Source organism: Daphnia magna, unplaced genomic scaffold (assembly GCF_020631705.1).
Source record: "Daphnia magna isolate NIES unplaced genomic scaffold, ASM2063170v1.1 Dm_contigs179, whole genome shotgun sequence".
Taxonomy (NCBI): Eukaryota; Metazoa; Arthropoda; class Branchiopoda; order Diplostraca; family Daphniidae; genus Daphnia; species Daphnia magna.
In genome coordinates, this window is record NW_025533156.1 from 73718 (window position 1) to 86736 (window position 13019).

General features: G+C 44.5%; 1 protein-coding gene across 1 annotated transcript; it reads left to right on the top strand.

The window, feature by feature from the left end:
* Positions 1-9686: 9686 nt before the first annotated feature.
* Positions 9687-12714, top strand: LOC123467367 (the record flags this gene model as incomplete). The annotated part of the gene is made up of 10 exons (XM_045167316.1): positions 9687-9873; positions 10030-10123; positions 10187-10415; positions 10478-10579; positions 11082-11170; positions 11531-11861; positions 11923-12075; positions 12141-12335; positions 12395-12616; positions 12685-12714. Coding segments are annotated over 10 exons (1632 nt in total), but the record flags the coding sequence as incomplete, so codon positions are not given.
* Positions 12715-13019: the final 305 nt, after the last annotated feature.

Here is a 13019-nt window from a genome sequence, read left to right on the forward strand (position 1 = left end):
GATAAATTGGCAATTAAAAATTGCGCCTTTCCTAACATTGTCAATTTATTTATTTTCTCATGCGATCATTTTTAATACCAGTTAAAACCGAAATATTTTTCTTTTTATGCTTGTTCTGTCTTTTGGCCTCAGCCAAAAACTAAAAACAACTAAAACTTCGACACTCCACACTCCTTACACTCACGACACTTGAAATGATAAATTGGATATGTTGGAAAAGGCGCAATTTTCCAAAAAAATCTGGTTTTTTCTAAAATTAATAAAAAATTCCCAGTTGGCCCTATCTTCAAGCTTGTGGTACAGTATCCTGCAGAAAAAGAAGAACACCAATTTATTTTGAAAAAGCCATTTGTGGGTAGAAAAAATTAATTGTTTATTTTTTTAAAGAGAAGTAGGGCAAGTTTGGCACAAAATTATCATAAGAGGGTAAGTCCAGACACCTTTTTTTTTTGCCCCAGGTATTAAATGTCTGGAAAAAAGTGTAGACTATATTATCGGTAGACCCTACTACCCCTTGGCTAACAAGAAAAATTTCTGCAATACAAAACAGAGTCTTTCCATTACTGTTTCCGCGAAATCACAATAATTTGTTTTCACAATCTGGCACCTACGTCTACCCCTCCTGTCATTATTTCCCTCTTTTCATATTCATTAATTTCGCCTGCTATTCGACCACGTCGTGTTAGTTATTCGCTGCCGCTTATGTAGCTCTACTTTTTTAGAGAATTTCACTGTCGTTAGTGCGACTCCTTTATTCTGTGTTTCATCTTTTCATGAAGGTATGTTCATTGTACAATAGGGGCATGATCCCAAATCTAACTTTGTATCAGTCTCTATAGTCTGGACAGGTCTCGATCTGTGTTTTCTCTCTTTCCCAGATCAATTGATGAGAATATCTCTGTGCTCGTGGTAATTATTCTTGTAGATTCATGTGTTGCAATTTAGTTTATATTACCTTTCTCTCTAACAAGTCCCAGCTACCTGTGTTGTATGTTCTGTACATGTGTGTGTTAAACAAATCAACCGATTGTTCAATAATCGTAGTTAACTCGTTGGGTAGAGAGCACTGAATTGTATTCACTTAGTTAGACAAGATGTGATCTTTACACCAGCTCAAAGTAGGGCAGACTGTCGCTCTCTTTCGGCCAGCTGGTCTCCAATGAGTGAGCCCCATGAGCTCTAGCGGTCAAGTATACAACAACCCTTCCCAAGCTGTTGACGGGCAAAAGCTTAAAAAAAGGACAGCGAAAGAAAAGAGTAGAGATAAGACAAACGATGCGCAATGCGGGAAAGCCGAAAGAATTTCTCGGTCGACATAGAAGTGAAAGAAAACAAAGGCGTTATGGAAAGAATACATAGCATAAACGTATGATAGAGCCAAGAATAGTATTAGTGTTGCCCCGGCTATTTTAGACACTCGGAATGATGCGCGGTGTGCGCTGGCGGTTGCTACGCCGGAGATCGGTAACATCGTGGATAACCGGATTAACGGCGGCTGCCTCCGGTTCGCGCCCGCCTGTAGGACTCGGGTCGGTATTTTTAGGTTGTATCACAGGCTTGATTGTGGTGTCTGCTGGGGTAGGGACCGTTGTCTCATCGGTAGTAGTCGGAAGGCGTCGGCGAAGAAACCGACGGTTTCACCATAGCAAGCCCCCGCTGGCGAATTTTAATCCTGAACGATTGATAGCATCCGACACCCAAGATGACTCCAACGCCACTCCATAATTTATTGACGGGGTCTTGCACCCGCACGGTGGATCCGATGGAGAGAGGGGACATATCTCTTGCCGATTCGCCATAGCGTGCCTTGACGGCGTCGTTGACAGTCATTTGTCGGTCCCGCGCCGCCATCTGCTCCTGCCACTTGACCGCGGAAGAAGATCGGTGAGCCGGGAGGATGTCACGCTGGGGACGGCCAAAAACCATTATGGCGGGGGAGAGTCCGCAGTCTCGAGGGGTATTTCGGAATTCGATAAGGCCCTGCAGGAAGTCGTCGGACGTCAGGTCACCGCAAGGGGACACTTTTGTCACTAGCTCTTTGACAGCCTCGACCGCTGCTTCCGCATGGCCGTTGCTCTGTGGATAATGGGGGGTCGAATTCCCCTATGAGACACCCCACTTCTGCAAGGCCGCCTGAAAAATGCTGGCGCTAAACTGCGGCCCGTTGTCTGTCCGGGTGCGGAGTGGAATGCCAAGATCCCCAACATTACTAACAATCGCCTGCGTGGCTTCACGAGCGGTAATGTCACGCATCCAGCGGTGAATCACGGGTCATCCCGATAGGCGATCCGCGTAGACAAGTTCATGCAGGTAACCAGATTGGAAGAGATAGGCCGAAGTGTCTTCAAAGACGTGGGACGGGGAGAGGGTCCGCCATCAATGATTCCTTCTGTTGACTGGCAAGGCGTTTTTGTCAGGTTGTGCATGTTTCAATCATCGTCTGAATATCGTTGCTAATGCACACCCAGAACATCAATTGGCGCACCCTGCGCTTTGTGTGGACGATTCATTGGTGCGCAGCGTGGAGCTGTTAGGATCCTGCGCCGTGCGGGTTGCGGGTTAACAATGTGGCCGTTAAACAGGATGAGGCCATCGTCGATGCTGAGGTCCTGGCGGATTTTCCAAAATTGGACGACGGAGGGCAGTCGTGATGATTTAGCCTGCGCGCAGCCAGATTCGATTAAAGCTTTGAGAGCGACATAGTCGGGGTCTTCGGCCACGGCAGCTTTGAGTTGGAGAAGGACCGGATCACTCAAGGAGGTATCAACGATGTCAGAGCCGTTGCCCAGGTCGATAATCCCGCCCGCCGAAATAGCCCAGATCCGCCGGATGGCTGCATGGTTAGCGAATGATTGAACGTCGGCTTTGGTGCCCCTATCTTCTGAGGAGTGGTCATGAACTGGGGCGCGTGGCAGAGCATCCGGGATCACGTGCTCACTGCCTTTCCACCAGACGGTTGTGAAGATGTAGGGTGAGAGCCGCTCCTTAAGGCGCTGTAATTTGGGATTCTCCACAACATCAAGGGTATATGAATCCAAGATGGTCACGAGGGTCTGGTGGTCCACAACCAACGTGAATGTTGGCAGTCTAAGGAAGTACAACTTGCAATTGCGGATTGCCCACTCGACGGCTGCCAATTCCAGTTCGACGATGGCATAACGCAACTTTGTATCGCTGCACCACCGTAAGTTACGGTCAACGAGCTTCCAGGTGTCCATGCCGTTGGGGGAGAGCATAACCCATGCCATTTCTTTGGATGCGTCCACTTGGATAACCGTATCGAGTGCCGGATCAAAGTAGAGAGGATGGGTGGCGCTACCAGTGCCCGTTTGACATCGGTGAACGCCTGTTCTTGATCCGTCGTCCATATGCAAGGGTTTTTGGAACTGAGTAGCGGGCGCAAGGGACCTTTGGCCACGAAGTGCTCCGTTGAAAAGAAGGCCAGCTGTTCGACCAGACCCATAAAAGATAGCAATTCGTTGATGTTATTTGGGCGAGGAAAGTGGGAGATAGCCTTCAATTTGTCGGGATCAACCCGAAACCCACCTTTCTGGACCTCGTACCCATAGTAACTTGGATTCCGCATAGTGGAATTTGTCCGGACTAGAAGTGACGCCAGCCGTCCGAGCTGCGTGGAGGACGGCGCATACTCCAAGCACGTGCTGCGAAAAATCACGGTCGAAATGGAGAAATTCGTCTACTACTCTTACCATGTTGGCCAGAGAAGAGAAAGCCGCATCCGCTCGACGATTGTATTCCTCGCAGGAGCAGCTAAGGCACATGGACGCTCGGAGAAAGCGGGAGCGGCCCCACGGAGTCATCAGTCGTTAAGTGCTGGCTATCTGGGTGATAGTACGCATTAGCCGCCTCAAAACAGCTGTAAAAGATTGCTTCACTGTCAATTTTTGAAACTGCATCTCGTGGTGTGCGTGTTGGGTGAGTAGGACGCAAGACGAACCGGTTCAAGCAGGTGTGGTACACGTAGATGCGCAATTTGCCGTTCGGTTTCCGGACGACAACAAGAGTTGCCGCCCAATCCGTGGGTTCTGAAACAGGAGAGATGACACCAGCCGCCTTTAAGTCGTCAAGCTGCTGCGTCACCACCGGATGGTCTGCGTACGCAATGGGGCGGGCACCCGATACATAGTATGGCACTGCGTTGTCTGTGAGATGAATTGTCATGTCAGGTCCGTGCATGCATCGTAGGCCCGAGGATTGATCGAATACATCGTGAAAATGGCCAACTATGGCCGTCTTGACGGTTGTGACCTGTTCGGCAGAAGGAGAGGGTGGAATGACGAGGTCGACAAGAAAAGACGTGTCGAATGCTGGCAGGTGGGTTTGAAGAGTCTTAATTGATGTCGGGATCGAATTTGTTGGATCGGGAGCGTGTAATCCTTGTGTAGAATATGCAAAGCGATACAGTCGAGCCAACTGAGTAGGACGCCAGTGATTACATGACTACAGAAAGACCTAATTGTCGTCTAGTAAATCCAACGATATAAACGAGGTGCGGCTTTCACGATGGGTCGCCTGCACATTCCCGATGATTAAACTCGCCATTCAATTCTTCTGCCCGGTACTGCTATCTGTCTTTGCCCCCGGGGTGCCGCCGCTGCCGCCCGTGCGTCCGTTACCGGCTCCACTTCCTTCATGACGCGTGCCGTTAGCGCTGTCGCGTGTACCACCGGCTTTATTTGGACATTTAGGCGCAAAATTGTTAGCTTTGCTACAGATGCGGCAGTTCTTCCCGGTATCGGGGCAGGTCTGGCCGAAAGAATGTTGCGAGCGACACATGCATTGCATTCGGATGTGAAATGCTTCCCGTGTTGTTGGTTGTGAACCGATGAAACGCCAGATACTGAGAGCCTTCTCGTTTGTCCGGGCCGATTCCTCACTCCTACACAGGTTAACCGCCTCCTGGGCGGATGAAAATGGACTGAGGGCAAGGAATTTCTTTTTCGTCTCAGAATCGCTGAACTCCGCTATAATTCGGGTTGCCAAGCGACTGTCAAGACATGTACCGCATAGATCCGCCGATTTCGTGAGCCGTCGAAGCCCGATGTAAGTCATCAATCGTTGCGGTTGGACCTTGGTGACGTTCTTCGAAGGCGACCCGGTCGAGAGCGACGTTAAGTTTGCTCCGCATGTAGTCAGAAATCAAGTTGAGGACGTCGTCTGACGTAGTAGTGACCGTAGGCGAGATGTTGAGAACCTACTCCATAACTTGTTGCATGAAAGGATCAAGGCACATGCGTAGGACCACCATTTGTTCACCGACAGGATAGGAGTGAAGCTAATTGAGGGCCGCATAATCGTTCCACCTATTGCGCCATGAGCGTAGGTGTGATGTTTACACTTCGCCGCTAAGTTTTTCCATAGCCGAGGGATCCAAGCACCTTCGTTGAGCAGGCTTCGGGCCCTGTGGTGATGGGCCAGGGGTGGGTGGGCCCGATGGGGCGGGTGGTCCCAGCGGCGGGCCACCGACGAAGGCTGCAAACTGGAGTGTGATAGTGTCAAGTTTCGCCGTCATATTGGTCTGGCCGGCATCTATAGCGTTGATACGATGATCCACGGCTGTCACTGCATCCAAAGCGTCCTGATTCCTATTGCGATGTGGTCGGTGTGAATTTTGCTCCCGCACGTTATAGGTGTGGGTACGGGTCCCAACCGTTCGGGTGAAACCTACCAGGTTAACGGTTCAGATCGGATCGGTTCGGATACAGACCTGGGTTTAACCGAATCGAAAAATTACGGGTTGATCCGGATAGCTAACCGGTTCAAACGGGTTCTGGAAACATCGCATAAATACCTTCGGGCAATACCGTAAGGTATGATTGCGCTTTGCGTAGGTGGATCTTTCGTGCGTTTAAAAATACATTAATTAGGAATGCTAGACAATGCCGTCCTTTTTGCAGACGCTTGTTTACAGCTTAACACGGTTTTATCCACCGACGTGGAAAGTGAAGTGTTCTAGTGTAACAGTTTTTCTTTTGAGGCAAGCGAACAAATTTCGACTTTTGAACCTACTTCTGTCACTCTACTTTTTTTTCAGTACGTATCATAACTCCTAATTTGGAGAAAATTTATGTTGCTGTTATTTTAGTATAGACAGTTTGGTTGGCCCATTAATCTCTGAAATACTTGTTAGGCTATACAATAAGACAATCTCTGCTAATGACACATCTAGCTCTCGCAGTCATCGTTCCAAATACTGGGATCATTTCACGGAATATTTGGAAGGCGGTTTGAAAAGAGCCAAGTGTAATTACTGCGAAAGAAACTATGAGAAGGGAACATGAAAAATCATTTGTTCATTAAGCATCCAGAAAAACTTAAAACAGATGTATCTCATGGAAACGAGAGAGTTGATAACGCCCTAGCCCCTAGAGATGTAAATGTAGAGGTATATTTAGTTATATGTTAAACAGCGTTTTATTTTGAAATAGTACGCCGTTCATTGAAATTGTTAACTTTAGTCAGAATTTGATGATGAAAAGGCTCGCAAGCTGTTTTTAGCTTTCATTGTGAGGAACAGCCATCCATTTACACTGATAGAAGAAACTTATTTCTGCATGTTCATGCAATATGTTTGTCCGAAGTTCCCTCTAGTCTGTGCAACCACTGTAACAAACTGGATTGCCGAAGCATATGTAACCAGCAAAAATAAGTTTCGTTCCTATTTGAAAAACAATGTTCGCGGTAAAATTTCCTTTACCACTGACTTATGGACTTCTCCCAATAATTTAAGTATTATGACCATAACTGGAGCTTGGATTGATCGTAATACTGGCGTTATACGTGAAGCCATACTTGGTTTCAGAGAAGTTGAAGGGGAACATTCCGGGGCAAATATATTTCAAGTTGCAATAGATATATTTAAAGAATTGGACTTGGAAAAAAAGGTGGGTTTTTTAATATAATAATGATTCTTGCACATTTTATGAAATGAAATTTTTAGATATTTTGTATTACCACTGACAACGCAAGCAGCAATTCCACATTTGTCCAATGTCTTACTGATTATTGTGACAGCTGTGGTCTAGATTTCAAATTGGATAACTGGATCAGATGCTTGGCTCAAGTAATAAACCTTTCTGTAAAAGAAGCTCTTAAAAATTTCAAGCCACTGTTAGCTAAGGTATTAAGAATATTTACTTATTGGAAAGCAAAAGATCTTAAATTTTGCATTAAAATTGTTACAGCTCCTTAAACTTGTGAAAGCGGTACGCGCCTTTCCCCAACGGCTGAAAAAACTTAAGGAATTCTGTGGAACTGACAACAATGTTGATAAACTTGTACCCATATTAGATGTCGATACTGGTTGGAGTTCCTCTTTTGAAATGATTGAACGGGCGCTGAAGATCAAAACCGCTTTAGATAGTTGACGAACTCAGAGCGTGATTTAAGAAGACTAGAATTGGAAGATGAGGAATGGAATGGTCTTTCCTTAAGCCGTTTGCTGAAATTACGAGAGTAGCTGAAGGATCAACTTACCCTACTCTGGGGTTTGCTGTGCCTCTTTTTAACAGTCTTATGATTGTCTTGGACAGTTACGCTGAAGAAAAAGACGATTTTGTTCATGATTTTCGTATCATTGAAGCAGCGAGATCTGCCAATTTAAAGCTGAAAGTCTACTACAACAAGTATCTAAGACAACTAGTATCTATTTAATAGCCACAATTCTTGATCCTAGGTTAAAACTTGAGTATTTCAAGGACAACCAGTGGGATTCTGAAATCCAAGACCGTTTACTGCCAATGTAAGAAACTTTAATAAAATTTCCTAACTAGGAATGTTATAATGTTTTGAATGTATATAGGATAAAAGAATCTTGGGCAGATTATCGGCCGAGAATAACCATGACCCTTTCCGCAAATAGAAGGCCAGACGACTAATTAGAGGATTACTTAGCTATGGAAACCGAGAGTGGAGAATGTGATATTTTGAAGTTTTGGCAAATCCACGCTAAAAGATGGCCGGAGTTATCAAACATGGCGTTTGATTTTCTTACTATTCCTGCAACTAGTGCAGCCAGTGAACGCTCATTTAGTGGCGGGAAGGATCTTATATCCGATGCGTGAAACAAACTAAGCCCTGAGTCAATTGAGATGTCTATTTGCCTTATATGTTGCATGAAGGGGGGTTTTATAGCCCTATGAAATACACTCTTATAAAAAAATCAAATTTTTCAGCATTAAAAAATTCGAACTGCCAAACCGCGGTTGCTCGGTTTCCGGTTCGGTTCGGATCGGATTTACAACGGATCGGATACGGATAAATCCGGATGAATAAAATACCCGATCCAAACCGGACGGTTGGGATCCCTAGGTGTGGGTCATACACAAGAGGGAATATAGTCGGAATGATGAAAATAACAGAGAAATGGTCGACATGGTCGAAATGGATCGACCCAACAGGGAAATTTTGTCCAAAATGCACACCGAGAAATAACACAGCCAACAAGAATGTGGTTACGAAGTGGCCCGCAGTGTACCGGCCGGCTAGTCTGAAAGACGCGAGCATGTAGGCTGCCGGGACCAACTATAATATAGACAGAGAACCCCAACGTGATGGCAACAGGAGAAAGATAAACGTGGTGGAATGCCACGCTACAACGGCACCAAGGCACCGACCCGTGATAACCAATATGGCGGTGCCACGCTATAGAAAAAAGAAAGGAAGGGAGGAGGCGACGGGACCAACGAAGAAAAGATGGCGGCTCTCACCAGACACGAGACGAACAACCACACAAAAGCAATGAGTATGTCGCACCGACACGAAAATGGAGAATCACAAGTTGATGACTGAGTGAAGCACGTAGGTAGGGAAAACCAACTGCGCCATGTTCAATAACCGTAGTTAACTCGGTGGTTAGAGAGCACTGAACTGTATTCACTTAGTTAGACAAGATTGATCTCGACACCAGCTCGACGTAGGGCAGACTGCCGCTTGCTCTCGGCCCGCTGGCCTCCAATGAGTGAGCCACATGACCTCTAGCGGTCAAGTATACAACACTGATAGGCTTTCCTAGCTTTTCAGGTAAACTAATACTTTACTGTCTTCCCCCCCCCCTATCGTTCCTAACCATGTTGATACTTTAGGTACCACACACGTCTCACACACATCTTCATATTCTGTCAGTCATTACATTCATACTCTCTCACCGTTCTTCACTCTTCATTCATCAGTCTAAAAAAAACCCTGTGGCAAGAGAGAAAGAACGAGCTATCTAACAAGTCATTTACTGGTTCCACATTCAGAGGGAACAATTACTCGTTATTGTCATTATCGGGTCGGGTAATCGGGTAGAATATAGAAACACCAAATTCTTTTCATCGGTATGCTGCTATTAAATTATTGGTGGCTTAAAGGATGGGTTTCCGTCGGTGAAGCGAGAGATCCGCGTTTAAAGCTTCTTTGCGTTATTAGTTTCAGAGTAAATTTAGCCAACGAATGCAATGAAATAAATATTTAATGTCATTTATTTTATTTGAAATTTAAAATAAAATATTTATATATATGTTTAATGATTATTTTATTATTAAAAAATTACACTATTTTCAGGAACGAAATAATATTGCAGACAGTTGTCTCATCCAAGCTTAGAACGCGGATCTCCAGCGTCGCCGACAGAAACCTATCCTGTAAACCACTAACAATTTTTCGGAAACTCACACAAACAAACCCAACTGCAAGTGATGGCTACTGCTGAACAGATATTGAGCACAATAGTGTCATCTTCTTATTTTAGAGCAAATGAAGCAGTTTTAAAAATACCGCTACCCCCTGCTTGGGTTTGGGTCAAAGCTGCTATTGCCAAAGGATGGACGTGTAATGAATTCGTTAGTGATGACATTTTTACAGCTACGTGTACGTTTAGAAAACGGATGACAGTTAACTTTGAAAAGTTACAAGTGGACTACTCAGTTTATGGGATGGAGTGTCAAAACCAGGATCTTATTACTAAATCGTTTACGAACATCTCCGAACTGTGTAACGCAATAATTCGTTTTCATAATACGAAAGTTTGCTTGGGTTTAAAAATGGACAACCTTGACATCTCCAGTTTGGCGGAAATAAAAGGCGGAATTCTGAAACACGGAACTTGGAGAGCAACCAGGTGATTAATTACTACATTTTACCATATCTTACAACGTTCTACATATTTTTTTTTATTTTGAAGTTGCCAATTGCTGTTGGCCAATGGGCGGCGAAACACATGCACATCATGTTTGTCTTTACTCAACGGTACCCGCAAAAGATTAAAACGCTTGGCGTTCAGGAATCGCCAACTGCAGAACGCACATTACCGTTTTCAAACGAAACAACAGTTGATTCAACGGCTGCGTTTGCAATCGTTGAAATTGGATGTAGCCAGGCGAAAAGTGAAAAGGGCAAAACTAAGTAACAAGGTAAAATCAATAAAGACCTCTGCGTGACCTTGTATGATCCTAATTACCTCTTTGTTACACAGTCCTTGAAAAAGAAGATAAAGCAGCTTGAGGAGAAGTTTGATGCACTGGATCACTCGAAGGTTGAGATGTTAATAAAAGATGATGTTCAGCTAACTGATTCGGTAAATTGAAATCCCCTACACCGAATATGCACAACACCAGCTCTACCTCGCACGCAGTCTACTACACCCAGTATAATCCACCCAGTGTTCTCAAGCCATTCTACTACACCCAATGTTCTCCAGTCATTCTACTACACCCAGTGTTCTCCAGCCATTCTACTACACCCAGTGTTCTCAAGCCATTCTACTACACCCAATGTTCTCCAGTCATTCTACTAGACCCAGTGTTTTCTAGCCATTCTACTACACCCAATGTTCTCCAGTCATTCTACTACACCCAGTGTTTTCTAGCCAGTCTACTACACCCAGTGTTCTCCAGCCAGTCTACTACACCCAGTCTTCTACACCCAGTCTACTACACCCAGTCACTACACCCAGTCTACTGTAGTACTACTGTAGACACTGTATATTACTGCAGTACTGCAATAAAATATTTAATATTTCCTTGTTATTATGATTTCGAATATTATAGGATAAGCGAACAATTCTTATGGTTTTGAAGAAGGCTAAATGCCTGAATAAGAAAAGTATGAGATACGATGCCGATTGGCTCTTAGATTGCCTTATCCTTCGCTTGAAGAGCAAGGCAGCGTATGATCAATTGGCGACGTCGAAAATGATTCCAGTCCCTTATGTCAATACTTTGAAAAGGCTGCTGAGTGGGATGTCCACTCATTTTGGTTTCAACACATTTGCCCTTCAGGCAATGAAGCGGGCTCTATCAGGGCTCCCGGACATACAAAGAATGGGATCGGTCGTGTTTGATGAAATGTCTATTAAAGAGGCATTTAACTTTAATGCCCAGACGTTTAACTTGGATGGCTTTATAGACACAAACAGTGAAACGAGTTCTACGATATTACCAGCAATTCACATACGCCTGGAAGAAGACGAAGTTTTGGACACGGAAGAATCGAAACTGGCTGACCATGCCTTGGTATTCGTTTTTAGGCCCTACATGGCTTCCTGGATACAGCCTTTTGCCGTATTTGCCTCCAAAAACTCAACTTCCGGTGAAGACCTTTACCGCTTGGTTCTGAAGGCTCTTGTATTGTTGGAAGAACACGGTGCCATCGTTAAATCAATTGTGTGCGATGGAGCGGCAACGAACAAAAAGATGTGGAGCTTGGCTGGCGTTTACGGTCACACGGACGACCATAAAGCCATTCTGAACAACGTAATGTTGCATCCAACAAATCAAGAAAAGATATATGTTATGGGCGACGCCCCACATTTGATCAAATGCATCCGCAACCATATATTGAACACGACTAACGTTCAAGTATTTATAATTCGATTAAAAATGTAGCGCAATCGATTTTTATTGTTTTTTTTTTTTACAGATGTCAGGGAAACTTGTTAGCTGGACCCATGTCGAAGAGCTTTTCGCGACTGATAGCTCAACTGTTGGGGGTTTGCAGGCTTGTTCTCGCCTAACCCCAGTCCATATTCATCCAACAAACATGCAAAAAATGAATGTTTCTCTGGCAGCACAAGTAAATATTACAATTCCACGCCCTTCTATTTTATAAATATGTTAATATACCACGAATTATATTAGGTATTATCAAAATCTGTCGCGGATTTGTTCCGGTATTACAGAACGCAAACAGAAGACCCTGAGCTTGCGCTACGTTTCAAAGACACTGAAGGAACTGAAGAGCTTTTTCGTTTAATTAACGATGTATTCGACATCATGAACGGACGATGTAGAAAGAATGCTATCTCAAGAGACGACTGGGAAGGAAAAAAAGACGTACTGTACAGAATTTTATAGCAATCATGAGTAAATAAAATAACGAAATAATATTACAGCGACTCAGAGAGCTGCTTACGCACATAGACGAATCTGAGTGCTACGGATGGGATTTTGAGGATGGATTTGACTGCCCACCTTTATATCCCGCGTTTGCCTCGACGTTGACTCTCTCAACATTGAGAGTCACCATACTCAGCACTATAGATTTGGTGGACGAGCTGTTGGACTTCGGTTTTACCTACGTGCTGACGGGGAAATTTAATCAAGATTGCATAGAAGTAGAATATATACATAATTTCTTTGGTGTGCAAGCTTATAATAATTCTTTTAAAATTTAAATTTCTAGAGATTTTTCGGGATTATTCGCTCTTGCTGAGGCTCATGCAATAAACCAACCGTTTCATCATTTCTTCAGCTCTTTCGCATGCTGACACTGTACTACCCCACCAAAACTATTATTGGATCAAATGTGGATGGAGTGGAGCGCATGGTTCTGCTTTCATCCTACAAGGACTGGCTCAAAAGTTGGTATATAAATAATCAGAAAGCTTTCGCCGCCAAAAGAGCCCAAATGAAGGACATTTTGTTAAAGGGGATTGTAATAGAGCTAGGACCCTGGGTAAAAGAAAAAGATAACTCCACGGAAGTCAGCGACAACCTCGTCTATTATATCGGGGGCTA